General features: G+C 57.4%; 1 protein-coding gene across 3 annotated transcripts in view; it reads right to left on the bottom strand.

Moving 5' to 3' along the window:
* Window positions 1-13531: 13531 nt before the first annotated feature.
* Window positions 13532-19669, bottom strand: part of SORCS2 (sortilin related VPS10 domain containing receptor 2) — a 506781-nt gene continuing 500643 nt past the window's right edge. For 2 of the 3 annotated variants that reach the window (XM_059923653.1, XM_059923655.1), the window contains 2 exons: window positions 17839-17984; window positions 13532-16042 (listed from right to left, as the gene is read on the bottom strand). In XM_059923653.1, coding sequence (XP_059779636.1) covers window positions 15978-16042; window positions 17839-17984 — 211 coding nt within the window. In that variant the 3' untranslated portion in view covers window positions 13532-15977. The remainder of the gene's footprint in view (window positions 16043-17838; window positions 17985-19669) is intronic. The other variant, XM_059923654.1, reaches the window with a different exon arrangement.

Raw genomic sequence — 19669 nt, 5'->3', positions numbered from 1 at the left:
GCTGTGTCACCCCCGACGTGGGCTCAGGTGGAGGTGACCACCCCCTGCCCAGAGGCTGCAGACGGTCGGCCAGGGCCGGGGAGCCAGCAGCCCTCCCGCCCGGCCCCGGGACGGTCCTCTGCGGGGACCCGGTGGGTCTGGGGAGGCTCCCAGCTGCGGGGCCTCCGCACAGCGGTCTGCCCGGGGCTCTTCTCTTGGCCGCATGTGTAGAGCTAGTCGTGGCCCCTCGGTTCAGGCACCTTGGCGTTGTCCAGCTTGACCATCCGCCTTATTCATGTCACTGGTCCCTGAGTCATTTTGGGCTCCTTCTGAAAACCCGAGACAATTCTGATAGGTTGGAATGTGCCACCTTTGAAAAGTCTGTCTCAAAAACCGTGTGTCCTGGGCCCTGAAGACCGCCCCCAGGGAGGAGTTTCAGATTTCCTGTTAATCGTGACAACAGTTTGGAATTTGTGTACAGGTTTCCAAGGGGACAGCTTTGCAGCTGGGGTAGGCCCGATGGCCGTGGGCAGAACTCCTTTGTTGGCGGTCCCATTTATTCTTTCCAGAAGAGTGACTCTATCAGCACGCTATTTTGAAGGAAATGTAAGTTTTGCCTACGGACCTACTTCACCAGGCAGCGTTCTCTGGTTATTCACCACGTCCTGCGACAGGAACCTTCCCAGGCTGGGCACGGGGGTGGGCACTCGGGCAGGACCTCTCCCGCCAGAGCAATCAGGCGTCTGCGGCAGCTGCATCCCAGCCCGGCCCCTGCACAGCCCAGCGGACGCCTTTTCCAGGAGCAGGAGGCCTGCCCGTCTCCACCGCGGCTCACATAAAGGTCACGGCAACACCTCAGTGTTAAACTATTGCCTTCCTCTTTTTTTTCTAAATTAAGTTCTTTAAATAATTTCAGATTGTGGCATAGTTTTAAAGAGGGTAATTCTATTGTTCTTGTTGTCATTACTGTCTTATTATCCCCACGATGGGCTGGGTTGATACTGTGAAATAAACTAAAAATAAATAAACTAACATTTTCATGCCCCCCACACACACGGTGCAGCATCACAGAAAGCCTCTCGGTGACTCCCAAGCCATAGCGGGATAGCGTGTCATTCGTGAAGATGAGGGAGCTTCACGCCCAGGGAATTGTTGGCCTCACATGCACCCTCTTGCTCATCTTTTGTGAAATAATTAACTTATGTCCTTCCAGAAAAGCCCAACTTGACAGCATACAAGTATTACCAGGTATTTCTATTAGTTGCCATGGAAGAAATTTTCGAGATGGGATCATCAGATCATAACTCTTAGGGACCAAAGGTGTTTTTAATAAGATAATCTTTGTATTTGATTTTTTTAACAAGAAAGGAAATATTAACTTTAAACTTTAGCATCAACTTTTAAATTATAGAGATTCAGCATTAATTGACCATGGCTATAAGTTGTAAAATGTTTTCATATTAAGAATGTAATTATTTCCTTATTGTATTTTTTAAAAACTAAAGTCATATTTAAAATTCTCTTTGAAAGAAACAGGCAAGAAACAGGAAAGATTTTTTTAATTAAATATGTTGGCAGTGTCCATTTTAAATAACTGTAAATATATTTTCACTGTGTTTCGCAATGTATTTAATTCATAAAGTAAAAAATTTTATCAGAAGAAACTTGCATTGGAAATATTCGTTTTCAGTCCATTTGCCCGGATTTTGTAATAGCCTCACTTGAATTTTCTGCTTTACTAATGGATTTTTCTGCAGTTTTACATGGTGTAGCCCGCAGACTGGCGCCCTCGGGCGTGCCTCATTTGTGTATTGCTAATAAACTCGCTGTTCCAACTCGGCCTCTGCGTCTTGACCAACTAGGTTTGTGGGCAGACGGAAGGACTTTCAGGTGAACGGAGGCGTTTTGCTGACAAGGCATTTTGCTTGCCAAGTAGGGAGGGGTGTAAGAGAGATCAAGGTGGGGCAAGTGTTTTATTTCTTTGGCAAGAATCTTCTTTCATGAAAGAAACGTTGTGTATTTTATTTTATTTATTTAATTTTTGGCTGCACTGTGCAGCATGTGGGATCTTAGTTCCCCGACCAGGGATCGAGTTCGTGCCCCTGCATTGGGAGCACAGAGTCTGAACCACTGGACCGCCAGGGAAGTCCCAAACATAGTGTTTTTTTTTTTTTTTTTAAAAGGTGGTCTTTTTTTTTTTTTTTTAATTAATGGGTCTAAGCCAATGAGGTTTTCCTCTTTTATTTTTTATTTTATTTATTTATTTATTTATTTTTTAGAATTTCACTTTATTTATTTATTTATTTTTTGGCTGTGTTGGGTCTTTGTTTCTGTGCGAGGGCTTTCTCTAGTTGCGGCAAGCGGGGGCCACTCTTCATCGCGGTGCGCGGGCCTCTCACTATCGCGGCCTGTCGTTGCGGAGCACAGGCTCCAGACGCGCAGGCTCAGTAGTTGTGGCTCACGGGCTTAGTTGCTCCGCGGCATGTGGGATCCTCCCAGACCAGGGCTCGAACCCGTGTCCCCTGCATTGGCAGGCAGGTTCTCAGCCACTGCGCCACCAGGGAAGCCCAAACGAAGTGTTTTTTAAAAAGTTGCTTTTAGTCCAAGGACCCGGATATCCGGGTCAAGGGGTGTCTGTGCTCCTGCTGAGTGCAGCTCTATGCCCCGGTGCCCAAAACAGGACCAGATGGGGTGTGACTCTGTTCTCAGGACATTCACTCCAGCCAGGGACACAGACGTGTCAACAGGTAACTCTGAGTGTGGTACTGGAGAGTTCTGGAACCACAGGAGAAAGAGCGGCTGCCTTTCAGGCGGTTGGCGGTGGGGTTTGCGGGTATGGGTTTTTGAGCTGGGTCTTGCTGTTTAAATAGGAGTTCAGCAGGGAGAGAAGCAGGGGAGGCGTAGCAGGAGCCCAGGGTGGAGGGTGAGAACATGAGCCGCAGTGGAAGGCGGCTCTAGAAGAGCGGGCTGGATCAGCTGGAGGCCTCCTGTCTGCAGATGGTGGGGGACTCAGGAGTGCATGCAAGGCCTCTCTTGGGGGTGGTGGTTGGCCATGTTTCTGGTTTTAGACCACTGCCAGCAGGACGGGAGTGAATCCCACTGAGACCCAGGCAGGCATATGTGGCCACACTGGCCGGGAGCAGAAAGGCCGCCGCAGATGCACAGCCCACCCGAGGGCTAATGGAGATACAGACGGAGGAGCCCCGAGGAGCTGGCCCTGCCGCCAGCCAATCTGTCACCCGACGTAGGATACAGGGGAGCAGAGCCTGGCCAGAGCGGCGAGGATAAGGTGTCATCTTGGATCCTGCAGGACACCTATGTCAACAAACGGGACGCCAGGTCTGATAGCGGGAGGCGTGGCCTGTGTCTGTGTGTGACTTGGGGATGTCAAGGTGACACATTACCCACCTGGACCCACCTTTCAGCGGTCAAGGACCAGGTGAGTGGGTGGTGCCTCCTTCGCCCCCATTCTCCTCTCCCCGGGGATGGGGTGGGCATTGGCTGGTCGTGTCCCAGATAATGAGGGGCCTCTTCCATTGCCAGACTGAAGCAACCGCCCTGAGTCGGAGGTGAGGTCAGTCCTCCAGCCCACCTTAGATGACAGGAAAGTCACTGTCTGCGTGCTCTCAGCTTGACCCGATGCCCTACGAGCAGTCCTCAAAGGCGGTCCTCTGCCCCAGCATTTGCTGTCCAATGACGGGTCATTCATCTCAGCGAGGGGCCTGGTTGAGCTTCATTAGACCTGTTTTTAATTGATGCTCCTCCTTGGGCTTGAACATGGGGCACGTCCCGGTGGGCTGCCAAAGGAAAAGGAAGTGCCTCTTTAATTTCTTTTAAAACTTAGCAAAAGGACACCAGAGCTCTCGGTTTTGCTTTTTAAAAGCATGGAGATGACTCAGGGATATCACGCAAGTTATAATTTTGGGAGCAGGCAACACAAAGCCTCGCCGGCATAAGTCAGGAGCCCAGCTCTTTAATGGAAAGCAGGGAAAACATTAGCTGATGTCTGTGATCCAGAGATTTTATGATGGAAACTTCATCGATTTTATGATGTAAACTTCATCAATTTTATGACGCTGTTTAAAATGGCTGGCTTTTCACACAAAGGGACCAATTAGTCAGAAAACAGGGCAGGAAACATAGCAGGGATAAAGTGGGTCAGGTATACTCACCTCCCCACCTGGGGGGCTACTTTGAGCTGATCCCGGACACTGAGAAGTTGGTCTGTCCTGGAACCACCCCCAGGGGTGGGCGGGCAGTGCAGCAGAGCTGAGAGCTAGCCGCTTCCTTCCTCAGGGAGGCTGGCCTCTGGCTGGGGGCGGGGGGTCTGCCCGTGTGCTGAGCGTCTCTTCTTTTTCTGATGCTTTGACACCTGGGACCTTGCTGACCACGGAGGGACAGCCCTTCCCAGGGCCACCCAGTTGCTGGAGACGTCAAGGACTTGCCTGCAAACAGGCCTTTCATATGTGAACCAACCAATGCAGAGCTCACACCCCAGCCAACTCCTTTATGAGGTTCACACATGCTGCACCACTATCCCCTGCCCTAATCACCCCCGGGCCAGGTGCCTGACAGCTGGGACAGCCCCTGGTCCCAGAGCTTACTGAAATTATTCAGACCAGCCCATCCTAAACCTGTTTGCCCTGCCTCACCCATTCCTTCCTGTGAAAACCACAGTAAAGGCTCTTGTTCCCATTTTTCCCCCTCCCTCCGCCTCCTGACCTGCCCTGGTGCTTCCCCATGTGGCCCTGTGCGGCCTGGCGTGGCCTGTTGTGGTGTGGCCTTATGGGGAACGGGGAGTGTGACAAACTTTCCTGTTCAATGGCAGTCATCTGCTGATCTGTTGGCCCTCCCTCCATGCTGCGGGATAATAAAGCCTACGGTTTAAAACCCCCTGGTCCTGTGGAAAGGGCATGGGCTGAGATTCATGCGTATCAAGTGATGGGAGATGACCCATCCGTGAAATATCCTGCAACACCTGTAAGACTCTAATTGAGCTGAAATCCTTTTCTCTGTGGGTTATCTTTCCAGCAGGATAAACACTGCCATTTTCTTCAACTAATCATTTATTCATTTATTCATTCGGGGACTACTTATTGAACACCTACTGTGCCTGGGGCACTGGAGACAGAAAACTGTGAACAAAACTGTTAGCACTGGTTCCTCACTGCTGCTGGTAATCAACACGCACCTGGCACAGGTGACCTGGCTAATAAACACGCAATTATAAACTGTGAAAAGCCATGAAGAGTGACACCCAGCTTCCGGTGGTGACAGACTCGAGCCGTGGACAGCCCTCCATGGGACACAAGGAGAAGAAGTCTCCCCGGGGCGTTATCATGCTCATTCCCACCCCTCTGCATCAGGGGCCTCGCGGGTCCCAGGAACACTCCTGCACCAGTGCTGGGAGAAGGTCCCTGGCACAGGGGGTGTTCTTCAAAAGCTCCATGGTGGCTGCTTTTTGCAAATCCGAGCTGAGAGTAGGAGCTCTCACCCCTGAACTCGGGTCCCTGGATTCCGTGGGATGAAGAAGATTCTGGAGGAGGAGGGCCCAGGTGATGTCAGGGTACCTCATTGATCGTGGTGTCCCTAGGATTGGGATCCACGGACATCTCACTAAGTTCTCAACCTGACCGCTACAGAGCAACCTGCCAACACACTCTGGACCTGGTGATTCAAGACCAACTTGAGTCACCACGACAGTTGGGACCGTTAACACCTCCCAGACCTGGATGGTCACACACCTGGAGCCCCGGGAGTCCAGGGGAGGTTGCATCCCCTGGAAACCTGATGCCGAACTGGATCTGTAATGTGCATCCCCTCCTAACCCTCCCCACGGGTGCGCACGTTGGGGGAGACTGCGCTGGCGGTTGGGGGAGAGCCCGCACACTCTGGGGGGGTGATGGACACTGGCTCTCGTCCGAGGCAGGTTCCTGGGGATCCCCAGTTCCATTGAGGCCCTCCGGCCAGAGCAGAGTTTGCGGGGGTCGGGTTCTTGGTGGAGCTTTGGCCCCTGCCTGGGCCACAGGGGTTCTCGTGTGATGATTCCCCTGGTTCCTGAAAGTGTGGGTGGAATACAGCCTGGGCCATGGGAAGAATCCCCTCTTGGTTTCCAGACACAGTCGGTTCCTGTGGTAGGAAGCCCCCCCAAAGTCCTCTTCCTCCTAAAACAGGGAACAAAGCAATCTTTCGACCCTAGAGGAACTGCAGACAGTCCTGCCATCCGGGACCTGAAGGTCACAGGGCAGTGACTCCGCCCACATCCCCATCCAATTGTCCATTTTCCGTGTGAGAGGCGGTGGTGAGCGCATTGCAGCTGCTGATGCAGATGTGGCACCTTTTACGGGAATACGCACAGCTCCCAGTGCCTGGGATGCAGCTGACCCTTTTTGTTCCGTGCCTGTTGGTGAAGTTGCTCCCACCTGGAGGGAATCAGCGCATCTCACAGGTCTAGGCAAACGCTCCAGCTCTTTCTAAGCGGCCAGGGAGGCTGGCATCTCCTTCTCCAGAACCTCAGCAGCACCAATCACGCTGATTGGGTCTGGTGAGGAGAAAACGGCAAGTTCTCTCCAAGCCTTCGTGGGACACAGATGACCAGTGGCTCTGGGCATTGCACTCCTGGAGGATTTCGGAAAGGGAGCTAGAGGCTTGTGCAGCTATGAGAAGGGCTGGTGGCAAGCAAGTCAGGAATCACTTTTGATTCCCTAAGTCATTGGCGCTAAAGAGGGCAGCTCTCGAGAACCAGAAGCTGCTGCAAATCTCAGGAACCTCTTGGAAATTCTCAGTAACTGCCCGAATCTACGGCAGCAAAGCAAACGTTCCCAATCTCGTGTCCACCCGTACATCTACCTGTATCCAACTCCTGGGATAACGGGGCCCCAGTCCGTCCAAATCCACACATGTGCCTCTTGTCGGGCAGATGCCACCTCTGTCCCAGCTTCTCAGGAGACCTTCCAAGGGGATGTTAGTGATGCTGGGTGGGTGACAGACAGTGCGGCACGTGGAACAATGGAACAAGTAAAGGCAGCAATGCATCACCTCGTGGGCCATTCCTGTCACGACGCCAAAACAGAAGGCGCAGGAGCCAATCTAAGCACCCACATCTCACCCTGCAGCTGTCCTAAGTCTCACACCAAACCTTGGGTCTCAGGCAAGTGCACAGGGACCTTTGAGCTTCTTGCTCTCTTTCGTTTGCACATTTATTACGATGAATATTGTCACGTGGTACTGATGCCACCGCCGTCCCCTTCTGCCTCCTAAATTGCCCACGAGGGGGGTGCTTGCTTTTGAACCACCCCTTGGTTTATAAAAAGGTGTCTTTGAGGTTTTTTTTCCTTTGGAAGGCGCACAAATGATACGTTTTTGAACGCTTCAAATCTACGTGTGCCCTACTTCCTTTACAACGGAGTAAAACCCAGGCAGAGCTGACTCATCACAACCCTCCCAACATCTCCCGGCCTCCGGAACAGTAGAGAAGCCTCAGCCCTACTCATTCCCCCTGGTAAGTATTCTGTTTATTCTGTTTAGGACTTTTTAATCTTTATGGTTCAAATTCTGAAATTCTTACAGGATGGACTTTGGCCCAATACTACATAGGCCTTTTGATCTGCGGGCTCAGAATTTTTCCAGCTCCGCTTGTGTGCCCTGATTCCCAAGGAAGCCTGTGTTTCACGGAGACCTCCTTCCCTCTGTCTCTTACAAGGCTTGTTTTTACTCGATTTCTCATTCCCTTGTTATTTTTAGAGATTCGTAATCCGTTCTCTTCCGTGGTGACCTGCCTTCACTTTCTTTTTTTTTTTTAATAAATTTTTTTTTTAATAGCTACTTTATTTATTTATTTATTTTTATTTTTGGCTGTGTTGGGTCTTCGGTTCGTGCGAGGGCTTTCTCTAGTTGCGGCAAGTGGGGGCCACTCTTCATCGCGGTGTGGGGACCGCTCTTCATCGCGGTGCGGGGACCGCTCTTCATCGCGGTGCGCGGGCCTTTCACTATCGCGGCCCCTCCCATTGCGGGGCACAGGCTCCAGACGCGCAGGCTCAGTAGTTGTGGCTCACGGGCCCAGCTGCTCCGTGGCATGTGGGATCCTCCCAGACCAGGGCTCGAACCCGTGTCCCCTGCATTAGCAGGCAGACTCCCAACCACTGCGCCACCAGGGAAGCCCGCCTTCACTTTCTGCTCTTTATTATCTTTAATGCAAATAAATGCTAATTCCGCTCCTGCCTTTTCACTTTCCTTCTCACTCCAGTGACTCCCCTCCTACTCAGCCTGTGAACTTCTACTCTCTGGTTTCAAAGAGGGCACATTTTCTGACATTCATATCGAGACACGACGCATACAATTCTGAGCTGTGGTTGTGTTTCTCTTCAGTTACTTATCCTTGAATGAGGAGCACTCCCTCCAGGCCAAGTGTTTTCTGGCTCACGAGCTGTGTCCTGTCTCCTCCTCGCTGCATTCTTAGCTGCTGCTGGAATCCTTCTTTTCCACGTTAATCTCAAAGGCAGCGTGATGCGCAGCCCAGACCAATTGTGGGTATCTAGCAGGGCATCGCTGTGTGTGCACCTCTGGAATTGACCCCGTGGTCTGGGGTTAAGACTGCAGCCGAGCGTTTACATCGGCATCATCATCAGCCCTCTGCGGTGGTTCCTTGTCCCGAATGCAGGGATACGTGGTGACCCCATCTCTGGCTCGGGGTGAGGGTGGGGGAGCATGTAGCTCAAGATTAAGACAGCGAGCTACAGGGATTCCTCCAGGATGACCATGTGACCTAATCAGAGCCTCTAGACTTTATGTGAGGAAGATGCCCAGGCTGGAGCTGCTGCAGCCATTTTGTGACCTGAGGACACCTACGTGGCTCTGTACCCCAGCAGTGGACTGTGGCTTGGAGAAACAGAGCCATGCCAAAGATCTCCATGTAACACTGTGACGCAAATCTTCAGTGGGGCCTCCGCACTGCTGACAATTTTAACAACTTCCTTAGCCGATCCACTTTCTCACTCTCCCGATAAAATTTCACACCTTTGGGACTTCCCTGGTGGCGCAATGGTTAAGAATCCACCTGCCAATGCAGGGGACACGGGTTCGAGCCCTGGTCTGGGAAGATCCCACATGCCACGGAGCAACTAAGCCCATGCGCCACAACTACTGAGCCTGCGCCCTAGAGCCCGTGAGCAACAACTACTGAGCCCACGTGCCACAACTACGGAAGCCTGTGCGCCTAGATCCCATGCCACTCGCTGCAACTAGAGAAAGCCCGCGTGCAGCAACGAAGACCCAATGCAACCAAAATTAATTAATTAATTAATTAATTAAATATTTTAAATTTCACACCTTCTCCTGTTTCCCTGGCCCCTTTCCCTCTTCTCCCTTTCAGGGATGACCTTACCTGTAACTCCCCTGAGAACACAGAGCAGCCGGAAGAGAAGCTCCCACCCCACGTGCTTCTAAGCCCTCCGGTTCCCCAGGGTCAGGGGTCTCCGCTCCCACGCGACCTGGCCCCTCCGCTCGTGCTTGGGCTCTGTCCCGCTCACCCCTCGAGGACTTGCTGCTGGGTACTCCCTCCTCCCCCTCCTGCACCTTCTGTCTCTCCACGTCTATTAGCTCATTCTCGCCCACATGCCCCCTTAGCTGCTGCCCCAATTCTCTGCCCTTGAGTCACCAGAAAATTCCAGAAAGCATTATTACGTGCACTGGCTGTCCAGTTCCTCACCTCCCGTGATTCCCTCGACTGGCCCCCAGGAGGGGTCTGTCCTCACGCCTGCCCGTGCTCTGTCCTCACGACTTGCCCGCTTGGCAGCCCCGGCCCTGCTGACCCAGCCCTCCTCTGAAGCACCCTTCACGTCCCGACACGGGGTCCTCCCTCTGCCTGCAGAAGTGCCGTGGTCGGCGGAGGGCCTGGGCTGCCCAGGGGTGTCCGCCTGAATCCCAACTCTAGATTGCTTTGCACCTCGCTGCCCTCGACTCTGGGGCACCTATCTGGTGGGCTTGCTGTCAGCGCGGTTTACGGGCCCGCGCGTGGAAGTTGCCCACATCGGACTTGATACACGGCGGAGACTAAGTGGGAGCTGCTGTCACCACTGCGGTCACCTTGGCTTGTGGCTCTGCTGCCGGCATGGCCCCTCCCGCGCCTCCGCAGGCAGGTACTGCTGGGCCGTTGACAGGGCTGAGCGCCGGGGCCGTAATCTGTGAGCTGCAAATGATGAGAACGGTGCTGCGTCCCAGCGTGGAGCCAGGGGGGGTTTTGGAACGAAGTGCCATCTGCCCAGCCCGGTACTGTCGGAGATTAACAACCTAATTATAGCATCATGCAAATGCCAGTGGGTTATGAGCACAGGCTATTAAAACACCTGGGCTGGTGCACTTAGTGCCTGCAACAGGCAAGTCTGAGCTCGACGGGCTGCCAAAGCCCCCGGGCCTCGCGGGACCCGGCTGTGGAGATGAGGCAACAATGGGCCACGCACAGCCGGGAGAGGCTGGGAGAGGCTGGGCCGGCCCCTGGGCATCGCTTCCCGGTGGAAACAGCAGCGCGTGGTGATCGTTCCAGCAGGCCGGGGCCTGTGAGGTGTTTTCACGTCTAATGGAATCGGGATGAGCAGGGGCTGAGCTGCAGTGGCCAGAGCCCCGCCCCGGCCTGACCCTCACCACATAAGCCGGGTGGGCGCATCTGGCCGCTCTCCTTGGAGCTGAGCTCAGGGGACGTGGGTTTCTCCTCCGGCTGGTCCTGCTGAGTGGACAGCAGCTGCCGCACAGAGACTGCTCACCCCCCAGGGCCACCCCTGTCTCCTTAGGACCAAGGGTGCTGCCGCGGGCACGGCTGGTCCTCATGAAGCGGGGGGACCATGCCCCTCGGAGGCCCAGGGTTGGCTGGGGGTCCCAGAGGTGCTGGGAAGGCCTGGCCGAGGGTGGGCCTGGGGAGGGGATTTGGGGAGGATGGAAGAAGCCGGATGCCTTGTTGTCGGGAAGCGGGGCCACGCGGTGACTGGGCGGGTCCGTGACCTGGTCTGGAAGGAGGGGCTCGGGGCCTGAGCCGTGATGGTGAAGGAGCCGCCCCCGTGCGCTCAGCTGGACGGCACGAGGTCATCAAGGTCATCGCCGGCTGGTCTGTGTGCAGATGTGATCACGGCTGGCTCTCAGCTCTGTCGCAGAGGCCTGGTCTGCTGCCGGTGACCCTGTCTGTGTCGGACGGGGGAAGGCGCAGCGCGCGGTGTGCGCCCGGCGGTGCCAGAGGTCAGGGGCCACCGTGCTCTCTCTCATCTCAGTGGGGTCCTTCTCGAAAGGGTCTTGACCCTGACTTTACACGAATCCCCACCAGAATGGGTGTTGGCCTTGACACCAGACTTGGCACCTTTCGGGGGAAGCGTCACCGTGTGCCGGGGCGTCTTCTGCAGGGGTCCCTGGGCCGTGCCACACAGGAAGCAGGTGACCACCTCCCCTTGGGGATCCGCCGTGGGCAGGGGGTGCTCCTCCGGCCCACAGTGTCGCCCGCTGGCCTTGCAGCTGCTCCCTGGCCGGAAGGAGGCCCCCAGGTCCTTGGAGGGGGACCCTCTGTTATTGACGACACGAAACTGGTTGGGTTTCCGTTTTAGTGACAGAGCTGGAGGGATGAGCCCAGCGGATATTTGAGGAAGTATTTCTGCTCCTCTGATTCCAGTTTGTCAAGGGCATTGCATGTTTCTGTCTGTTCCTTTGAGATTCGTTGCTACCTGATGACTCTGGACGCCAAACTTGGGTGTCTTGGGTGAAAACCAGCTTCAGTCTGCCTGGGATTTGGGGTGTCCCTGGAGCTTTAGAGCAATGCCTCTTATTTGGGCTAAAAATAACTTCCCCCTCCGAGCGCCTCAGTCTCCTCTGTGAACAGGGCACACTCATACCTGCCCCGCTCACGGGAAGCTCAAGCGTGATCACAGCACCTGCACTTTGTAGCCGGCCATGTGGGCACGTTTGTGTCCTCGACGTCCTACCACGAAGCTGTCACTGACTGCGACGTGGGGCGTCCTGAGAGCCAAGGCCCCTACGTGGCTCCCTGGCCCCGGTCTGGTCCATCGTTCAGGAAAGTGTTCCAGACGGATCGACATGGGAACAGCAAACGTCTTATCACACCCACCAGCCTCTGCCAGGGAGAAGACCCCCGACAGAGCCGCCACGCACGGAAGTGGGAATCAAGATCATCCACCAGAGGGGGAAGGAATTCTCCCTGCCCCCCACTGCCCCGAGGCCTGGCAGCTATGACAGGAGAGGAAAAGGCCAGTTTCTGAAGCTCTCCAGACGCACCGTGGGTGCCAGCTCCCGGGTTCTGTCTCTGTCTCTCCACGCACACCACACAGACACACACACACCACACACACACCTAGGCACACGCACACCTAGACACACACACACCCCTAGACACACACACACACACGCCCCTAGACGCACACACACCACACACACACCTAGACACACATACACCACGCACACCACACACACGCCTAGACACACACACACCACACACACGCCTAGACACACACCACACACATACTACACACACGCCTAGACACACACACACACCTAGACACACACACACACCACATAACACATCACACACAGACACCACACACACAGACACACACACCACACACACCACACACACATAGACACACATCACACACACCCCCATACACACACACAAACCACACATCTCACACACACACCTAGACACACACCACACCGCACACACACCCAAACACACACACCACACACACCACACGTCACACACACGCACATACACGCTCCACCCTGGCCTTGGCACAGCACCCCCACCCTCGATGGTCCCACGCACCCCCTCCTTCTCGTCCTGCTGGCCCCACTCAAACATGGGCTCTGATGGAAGGATTGGTTGGGGTCACTGCCCCTGGCCCTCACCTCCCTGTTGGACCCTGTGGTCATCGCCAGCTTCCCCGCCGGCCCGGGGTCTCCTTCAGGCCCAGGGACATCGTCTCGTGCACTCATGGCCCTGGCCCAGGGCCTGGCACCGGTTTGCAGGGGCAGGAGATCTGGCAGGAAGTTTTTGAGGATGTTGATACTGAACTCCACATACTGTGGTCCAGAGAAGGAGGGGGGCATCTGTATTTGTGTGAGTCAAGTGTGTCCGTGTGAGTGTGAGTGTGCGTGTGCACGGGAGTGGTGAGCTGCCCACGTCCAGCCTTCTCCTGTCTGCTCCTGGCTCCTCTGCCTCCTCGAAGACAAGCGGACGGCATTTCAGGGACAAGGGGCTTCGGTCCGGCTGGGGTGCACCTGCCAGGCTCTCAACCCCTGGCCTCTGTGCCTCACCTGCAAACGGGCTGTGCTCCAGGGCCCCTCAGCCGGCCATCAGGGGAGAAGTGAGGTGACACGGGTGTGAGGGTGTGGTGACATCACTGCTTTGGGGTGGCACGTCCCGATCCCGTGATGGAGACGGTCAGTGTCACGGCACCTGCCCCCCAAAGTGCGGGAATTCCTCCTGACCCCTCCCAGTGTCCCTGACACCGAAATTCTAGGGCCCTGGGTGAATGTTTAGGGAAATATTGACACAGCTTCATAATAAGGCAAACGCTGATCGTATTCATTTAATCTTTGTTAAAAGCATCACAAATGATTTATTGTTTTTTAAAAAGGAAAAATAAGAAAGAATCGATCGCATCTCTGTTATGTGCATATACGAAGTATGGGCTCAACCCGGTTGAATGAAACGTTAGCTGCCCAAGCCCAGCCCATTATTCCCAGGTGCCTGCGTGTACCTGTACACCAAATACACAGAACCTCAAATGTAGAACCAGATAAATCCATAGACCTATGTGTTGATCGATATGATTATGAGGATGGGAAAGTATCAGGTTATAGGTGCCGACTTATTCCCAGGTTCTTGGGTCCACACACCCAAAATGCTCTTAATAGAAATAATGACATAAAATACATGAAAAACACAAATAGCGAAAGCGAAAACCCTACCCCAACAGAGAGAATGAAGCTGAGGGTCAATGAAGGGCAAAGGGGTCGTCGCCCGCAGGCACTGCTGAGCTGGGGGCTGTGTCCTTGCTGACCTTGACCTTGGACCTGGACAGTGCTGACTCATGTCTGACCCTGGTTCTGACACTCACAGGACGGGCCGGGTGCGGGTGGACAGCGAGACACAGGGTTCCTAAGCCGTCTTTGGCGACCTCGGGCAGGCTGTGGGGAGGCAGAAGTCCCAGAGAGCCCAGCCTCTCCCACACAGCCCCCCAGCTCCAGCCTGGGGTCCGCTGCCCCAGCCCTGCCCCGAGGAGGGTCTTGAGGATGGCTTGCAGGGCGAGCTCTGCGGGTCTGGGCCAGGAGCTCCAGGCGGTGGGCCGGCAGGGTGGGGAGAGGGACGCCACCGTCGCCTGCCCCGTGACGTGCAGTGACCCCTTCTGAGTTGGTTTCGGGTGGTCTGAGTCCCCGTTTGTGACACAAGGAGCTGGACTCCAGGGGTCCCCCACTCCACAAGGATTCAGGGCCCCCCACGTGTTCTGGGTGTGAGAATGCATCCCCTCCCGCAGGCCACGTTTCTTTTCTGGGCAAGTGGGCTAATGCCCCCCAGGCTTCATTCCGGACTTCCCACGGCCAGGGAGTTCCTAGCCTGGGCTCTGGTGTCCCCACCTCTGAGGGGAAGGCCCCGGCCGCCTGAGAGCCCAGCCTGGCGTGGGGGGAGGGGGAGGAGGGAGAGGATGGGGAGGGGATACTGATTTCCAGTTTCAAGGCAAAAGGTGAAAATCTGCCCCCATATATCCCTAGTGTCCCTGATTCTAGGCGTCTGTGAGTGAGTGGAATCACACTGCACGGGCAGCAGGGGGCTGGCTCCTGGGCACCTCTGCTGCCGTCTTGCTGTGTGACCTTGGGAAAGTCACTCCCTCTCTGGGCCTCAGTTTCTCCATCTTCAAAACGAGGCACACACTACTTGGCGGCCCTTCGGGCTCTGCCATTCGAAACCCCTCCTGGTTCCCGGTTTCTACGTGCGTCCCTCAAGCTATGAGGAAGCACAGAACACTCTGGGCATCTAGAGGCCGTTCCCACCGCGGCCACTAAGACGGGATCCCGCAGGCGGGAACCCCGTGCGAGGGCGCCGCCTGCTGGCTTCCTTCGGAAGTGCAGGCGCTGGATCCCTAGGACCCTGTGGGGGGCTGGGGCGAGGGGGGGGGCAGGGGGGAAGCCAGGGAGAGCCTTGGCCTTGTGGGCCCCAGGAGAGAAGGCTGCCAGAAGGGGCAGAGAAGCATCCCTGGGCATTCTGGAAAAGGGGTTCCCGAGAATGGGGCTACTGCCTGGCAATAAGAATAGGAAGTTGAACACCCCCCCTCCCCCCACAAAATGCAAACAGCTACCTAGAGAGGTATTTACATTATCTGCAGTTTAAAAAGAGGAAGGACAGCGGGAGGTGTGGAAGGCGGTATTGGGAGGGCCTACCACTGGCTTTCTGGATTCTGGAGGGGGCGGTGGACACCCCTGCAGAGGGACGGCCCTGTGGGTGGGAGCTGCTTTCCTGGAGGTTATGAGGAAGGAAGCAGGGCTCCGCTGTCCCTCTGCTGGGACGGGAGCCCGCGGCACAGGTGATGGGGCGGGTCTGCGGTGCTGAGAGCCCGGCCTCTCCCAGCCTCAGGGGGACCAGCCTCGGCCCCGAGAAGTCAGGCCCGGCTGCGGTGACCAGCCGTGGGCAGCCAGGGCGGCCGTGTGAGGTCCAGAGAAGTGCCCAGAGTCTGGGGGGGGGCAGGCGGCGCAGCGGGCGGCACGTGGCCTGGTGTCCGGGGGGGGCGGGAGCTGGCGGGTCTCCTGGGCGGCCGTGGGCTGGGCGGGCTTGAGCTGGACAGAGGCGCATCTGTCGCCTTGCGTGGACACAGCTGGAGGAGGAGGCTTTTCCGAGGTCTCTGAGGGGACGCCGGTCCCAGCCCCGTGCCGGTGGCACGTGTGGTCCTGTGCCCTCCACGGGGGATGAAGCGGCGGAGAGGAGAGAGCTCTGGGCGCGGCCTCCAGCGGCATCAGCCCACCAGGTAGCTGTGCATCTCTCGGGAGTTGACGCTCAGGACCACGCCGGAGTGATTCCCTGGAGGCACAGAGACGCCAGGCGTGAGCACACGCCCGGCCGAGGGGCAGAGAGAGGACGGAGGGCCGTGCGGGACACGGTGTGGCCTCGACCGGCGTGTGGGGCATCCCGCGCTTCCTGCAGCCCTGCGGGTCGTGCCTGGACGCGGGCGCGGAGGGGTGGGCGTCTCTAGGTTTCCTGGGGGGGTGACTGAGGGTGGGCTCTCCTGGCGCCGGCACAAGCAGTGGACCCAGGGGGCCTCCGGGGGTGAGGCCACGCCCGCCACCGTGCACCACACCCACTGCCTTGCAGTGGCCGGCCCGGCGTCGGCAGCAGGGGGAGGTAGGAGGGGCTCTGTGCCCCCCGGGCAGGGGGCACTGCAGGGCGGCGAGGCAAGGCCCCGGGAGGCAGCAGGAGAGAGAAGGGCACAGCGACGGTCAGAAGGGCAGGGGTCTGCCGGGGTCCTGGGCGGGGCTGCCTTCTGAGCCTGGGGGCCAGAGGCGTGGCCGGTGGAAGGAGCCGGCACGGGCGGCCCAGAGCCCCCCAGCTCCCGGGCACGGGGGGGAGGAAGCGGCCCAGAGCTTCCGGCGGGGCCGCGGGGGGGCATGGGGTGGTGAGCCCCGCGTGCCGGGGGAGACCTCATCAAGGCGTGTCACCTCACGGCCTCGGTTTTGTCATCTGTAACTTGGGGACGATAATATGGCCTCCCCTAAAGGATGGTAGGGGGGTCCAGAAGGGACTGCCCCTGAGGATTTGGGCAGGGCCTGGTGCACACTAAGTGCTCCATTGAAAGAATCCCTTATTATTACGCTATCGCTGCTCTTCGGGGCTTGGAGGCAAAGAGCTGCGGAGGCAGGAGGGTCGCTCTCTCATCTCCCTGGGACGCCCAACCCTCTGCCCGAGCTTGGGAAGCCCGGGTCCACCGGGAGCCTCTGCCACCACCTTTCACGTGGGGTACGACACCGCCTGATGAAGATGGGGGTGACCACTCGGGAGGCCGCATGGGGCCCCGACACTCTCCAGCCACCGCGGCCCTGGGCTGAGGGGTCTTGGGGCGCACGGGGGAGCTGGCCCTGAGCCTGGGCTGCAGCGCGGGGGAGGGGCACAGAATCGGCTGCGCCTCTTATCTGCTAAGTGACTTGGGAGTCTGAGTGGCTGCTGTGAACCTCAGCTGTCCCATCTGTCAAATGGGCACACGGCCAGGGCCTGCCTCCCAGGCTGGCTGCGAGACCGTGTCGGGAAGCACTGGGCCTGGTGAGGAGCAAGTGCCCAGGAAATGGCAGCTGTTGTCACGTTTCCGGGAGGCTGCGGACCATGGCTCTGAAAGGAGCCCGGCTGGGCTGGTGGCCCTGGGAGACTGTGGGGCTGCGAGGTCGGGGAGCTGGAGGAGGGGGTGGTCAGCTCCCGACCACTCCAGGGAGAAAGGAGGCACGCGGGCTTTGGGGTCCGGCCAGCCTGCGTCTGGATCCCAGGTCAGCCACTGGTCCGCTGTGCTGCCTGGGCGAGCAACGTCACCTCTCTGAGCCTCACCTCCAATCATTTAAAAGGTGAGGACAGCGATTCCACCTCCCACAGCTCCGGGGACACAGTGGACACGGGTGGGAGGGGATAAAGGGGCGGTGACAACACCACCCACGACGGTGACACGTTTCTGGTGTGTCCTCCTGGCTGCTTGTCTGGGGGCCTCACAGCAACCCAGGGGTGGGGCGGTCGCCGTGTAGGGGGTGCAGAGAGCGGCTGGTAAGGGTGGGGAGAGCCAGCGGGCGGCGGGGGCAGGTGGCGAGGGAAGGGGAGGGGGTTTTCGGGGCGGACGTTACCTAGAGTCTGTGAGTGGAGCTCATCATCTATAAACTCCTCACCCGGGATGGCGCTCTGCACGTCCTGGCTGTGGCTCACGGGGCTCGTCATTTCCTGCTCCTTCTCGTTGTGCATCTGGGCGTACACGGTCCTGCCGGGGCGTTTCCTGCGGGACGGAGGTGGGGACTCAGGGCTCTGCCCAGGATGCCTGTCCCCAGAAGCCCCCAGCGGAGCCCTGGGCCATCCCTCTGTGCGGTGCTGACATCGCTCCCGGGTCTGCCTCCTGCCCTGCCTCTGCTCCAAGCCACCTCCTCCAGGAAGCCCTCCCTCCTGTGAGATCCCGCGGCCCTGGGTTTCCCTCTGCCCCCGCACACGGGGTGCTTGCTGTCCATCCGTCTCCCCTCAGGCATGTTGCAGGGAGAGGCTGTTTTATTTTCTTTCGGGTCCCCGTCACCTTGCACCTCAGGGCTCTGGCTGGGTTGGCATGCGTTCCCACACGGCACGTGATGTTGACCGGCTCTGAGAGGTGCTTGCTGAGCCCTGCCCGGGGTTCTGGGGCTGGCTGCACCGTCCTCAAGTTCCCATACCCTCCAGGGCAGAGGGAGAGGAGAGCAAGGGCACAGCCCCCTCTGCCTCAGCTGGGACTGGGCTCGGGGTCCCTGGACCAGGCTCCTTCATGTTCAACACCCCAGTTAGTTGGAGCAAAACCCCAAAAGAGCCCATGGTCCCAATTTACAGAAGAGGGAACTAGACTCAGTGGGAGAGTGGGCTTCCTCAGAGCCACTCACCGACACTGGCAGTTCTCTGGAAATATTGAGATGGCAGGATGCACATTCAGGGCCCAGGGTGGGTTGGGCCATGTGGCCGGACCCAGTGGACTGTAGCACTTGATGGCTGTGAGCCTCTGAGACTTAGGGGCTGTTTGTTACGCAGCTGGGCCCAGCCCACACTGACTGCTGCGTCAGCCAGGAGAGTCCAGCTCCCTGGGATCCACAGAGCTTAAAGCCTCTGGACAAATGGGGCATTTCTCTCTGCTGCTGCAAGGTCCTCCCCTTCGTCCTCCCTCCCCCTCCTCTGGGGACAAGGTAATAGGTTCCTTCTGGGCCATTTACACTGTGTGTGATAAATCTGGAGCAATTTGTGGAAACTGCAATCTGGCCTTCAGGGGGTCTGAAGAAGGCAATTGACAGAGACCAAAATTCTGCCCCTTTCACTCCCAACCTGCCAGGCCTGCCTTCTGCCCACCCCCAGACAATCCTGCCGCCCTGCAATTCTCAAGTGCCCTGAGAGAAGCCCAAATGGGTGCGCCCAAACGGCGGTCCAAGGGGAAAGAGAAAGGGGTGGGGGCAGGTCCCGACTCCAGCCATTGCCTCCAACTCGGCTCTGACTTGGGAGGCGGCGTCTAAATCCTTTTCTCGTTCAGCCTCTCAGGACTCACACCCCATGGCCTGCCTCAGCCAGGTCTGAGCCGGGCGGTTTTCACAAGGTCCCAATTAAACACGGCGTTATGGCAACAAGGGAGACGGGCACAGGAGAAGGTCTGCAGGAGCTGGGGGCCTGCGTCTGCGCCTGCCCACCCCCCTCCCCTCCCCATCTTCCCCTCCCTCCCCCCTACTCCTCTTCCCCACCTTCTCCCCCTCTTCTTCTTCCCTTGTCCTAGCCTCTTCCTGCTTAGTCTCCTTTTACAGATGAGGAAACTGAGGCTCAGGGAGGGGAAGAGACTGGCCAGGACCACAGAGCTGGTCAGCAGCAGGGCAGGATGGTGGCCCGGTCTTCGAGGCTGACCCAGCCCTGCTGCCATCTGGGGTGCCCTGCAGGTTGGGGGGCTGTCACCCAGTGTGAACGGTGCTG

The sequence above is a fragment of the Balaenoptera ricei genome, chromosome 5, assembly GCF_028023285.1.
Source record: "Balaenoptera ricei isolate mBalRic1 chromosome 5, mBalRic1.hap2, whole genome shotgun sequence".
Classification (NCBI taxonomy): Eukaryota; Metazoa; Chordata; class Mammalia; order Artiodactyla; family Balaenopteridae; genus Balaenoptera; species Balaenoptera ricei.
Note: the sequence above shows the minus strand (reverse complement) of the source record. Positions and strands in the feature narration are given on the sequence as shown.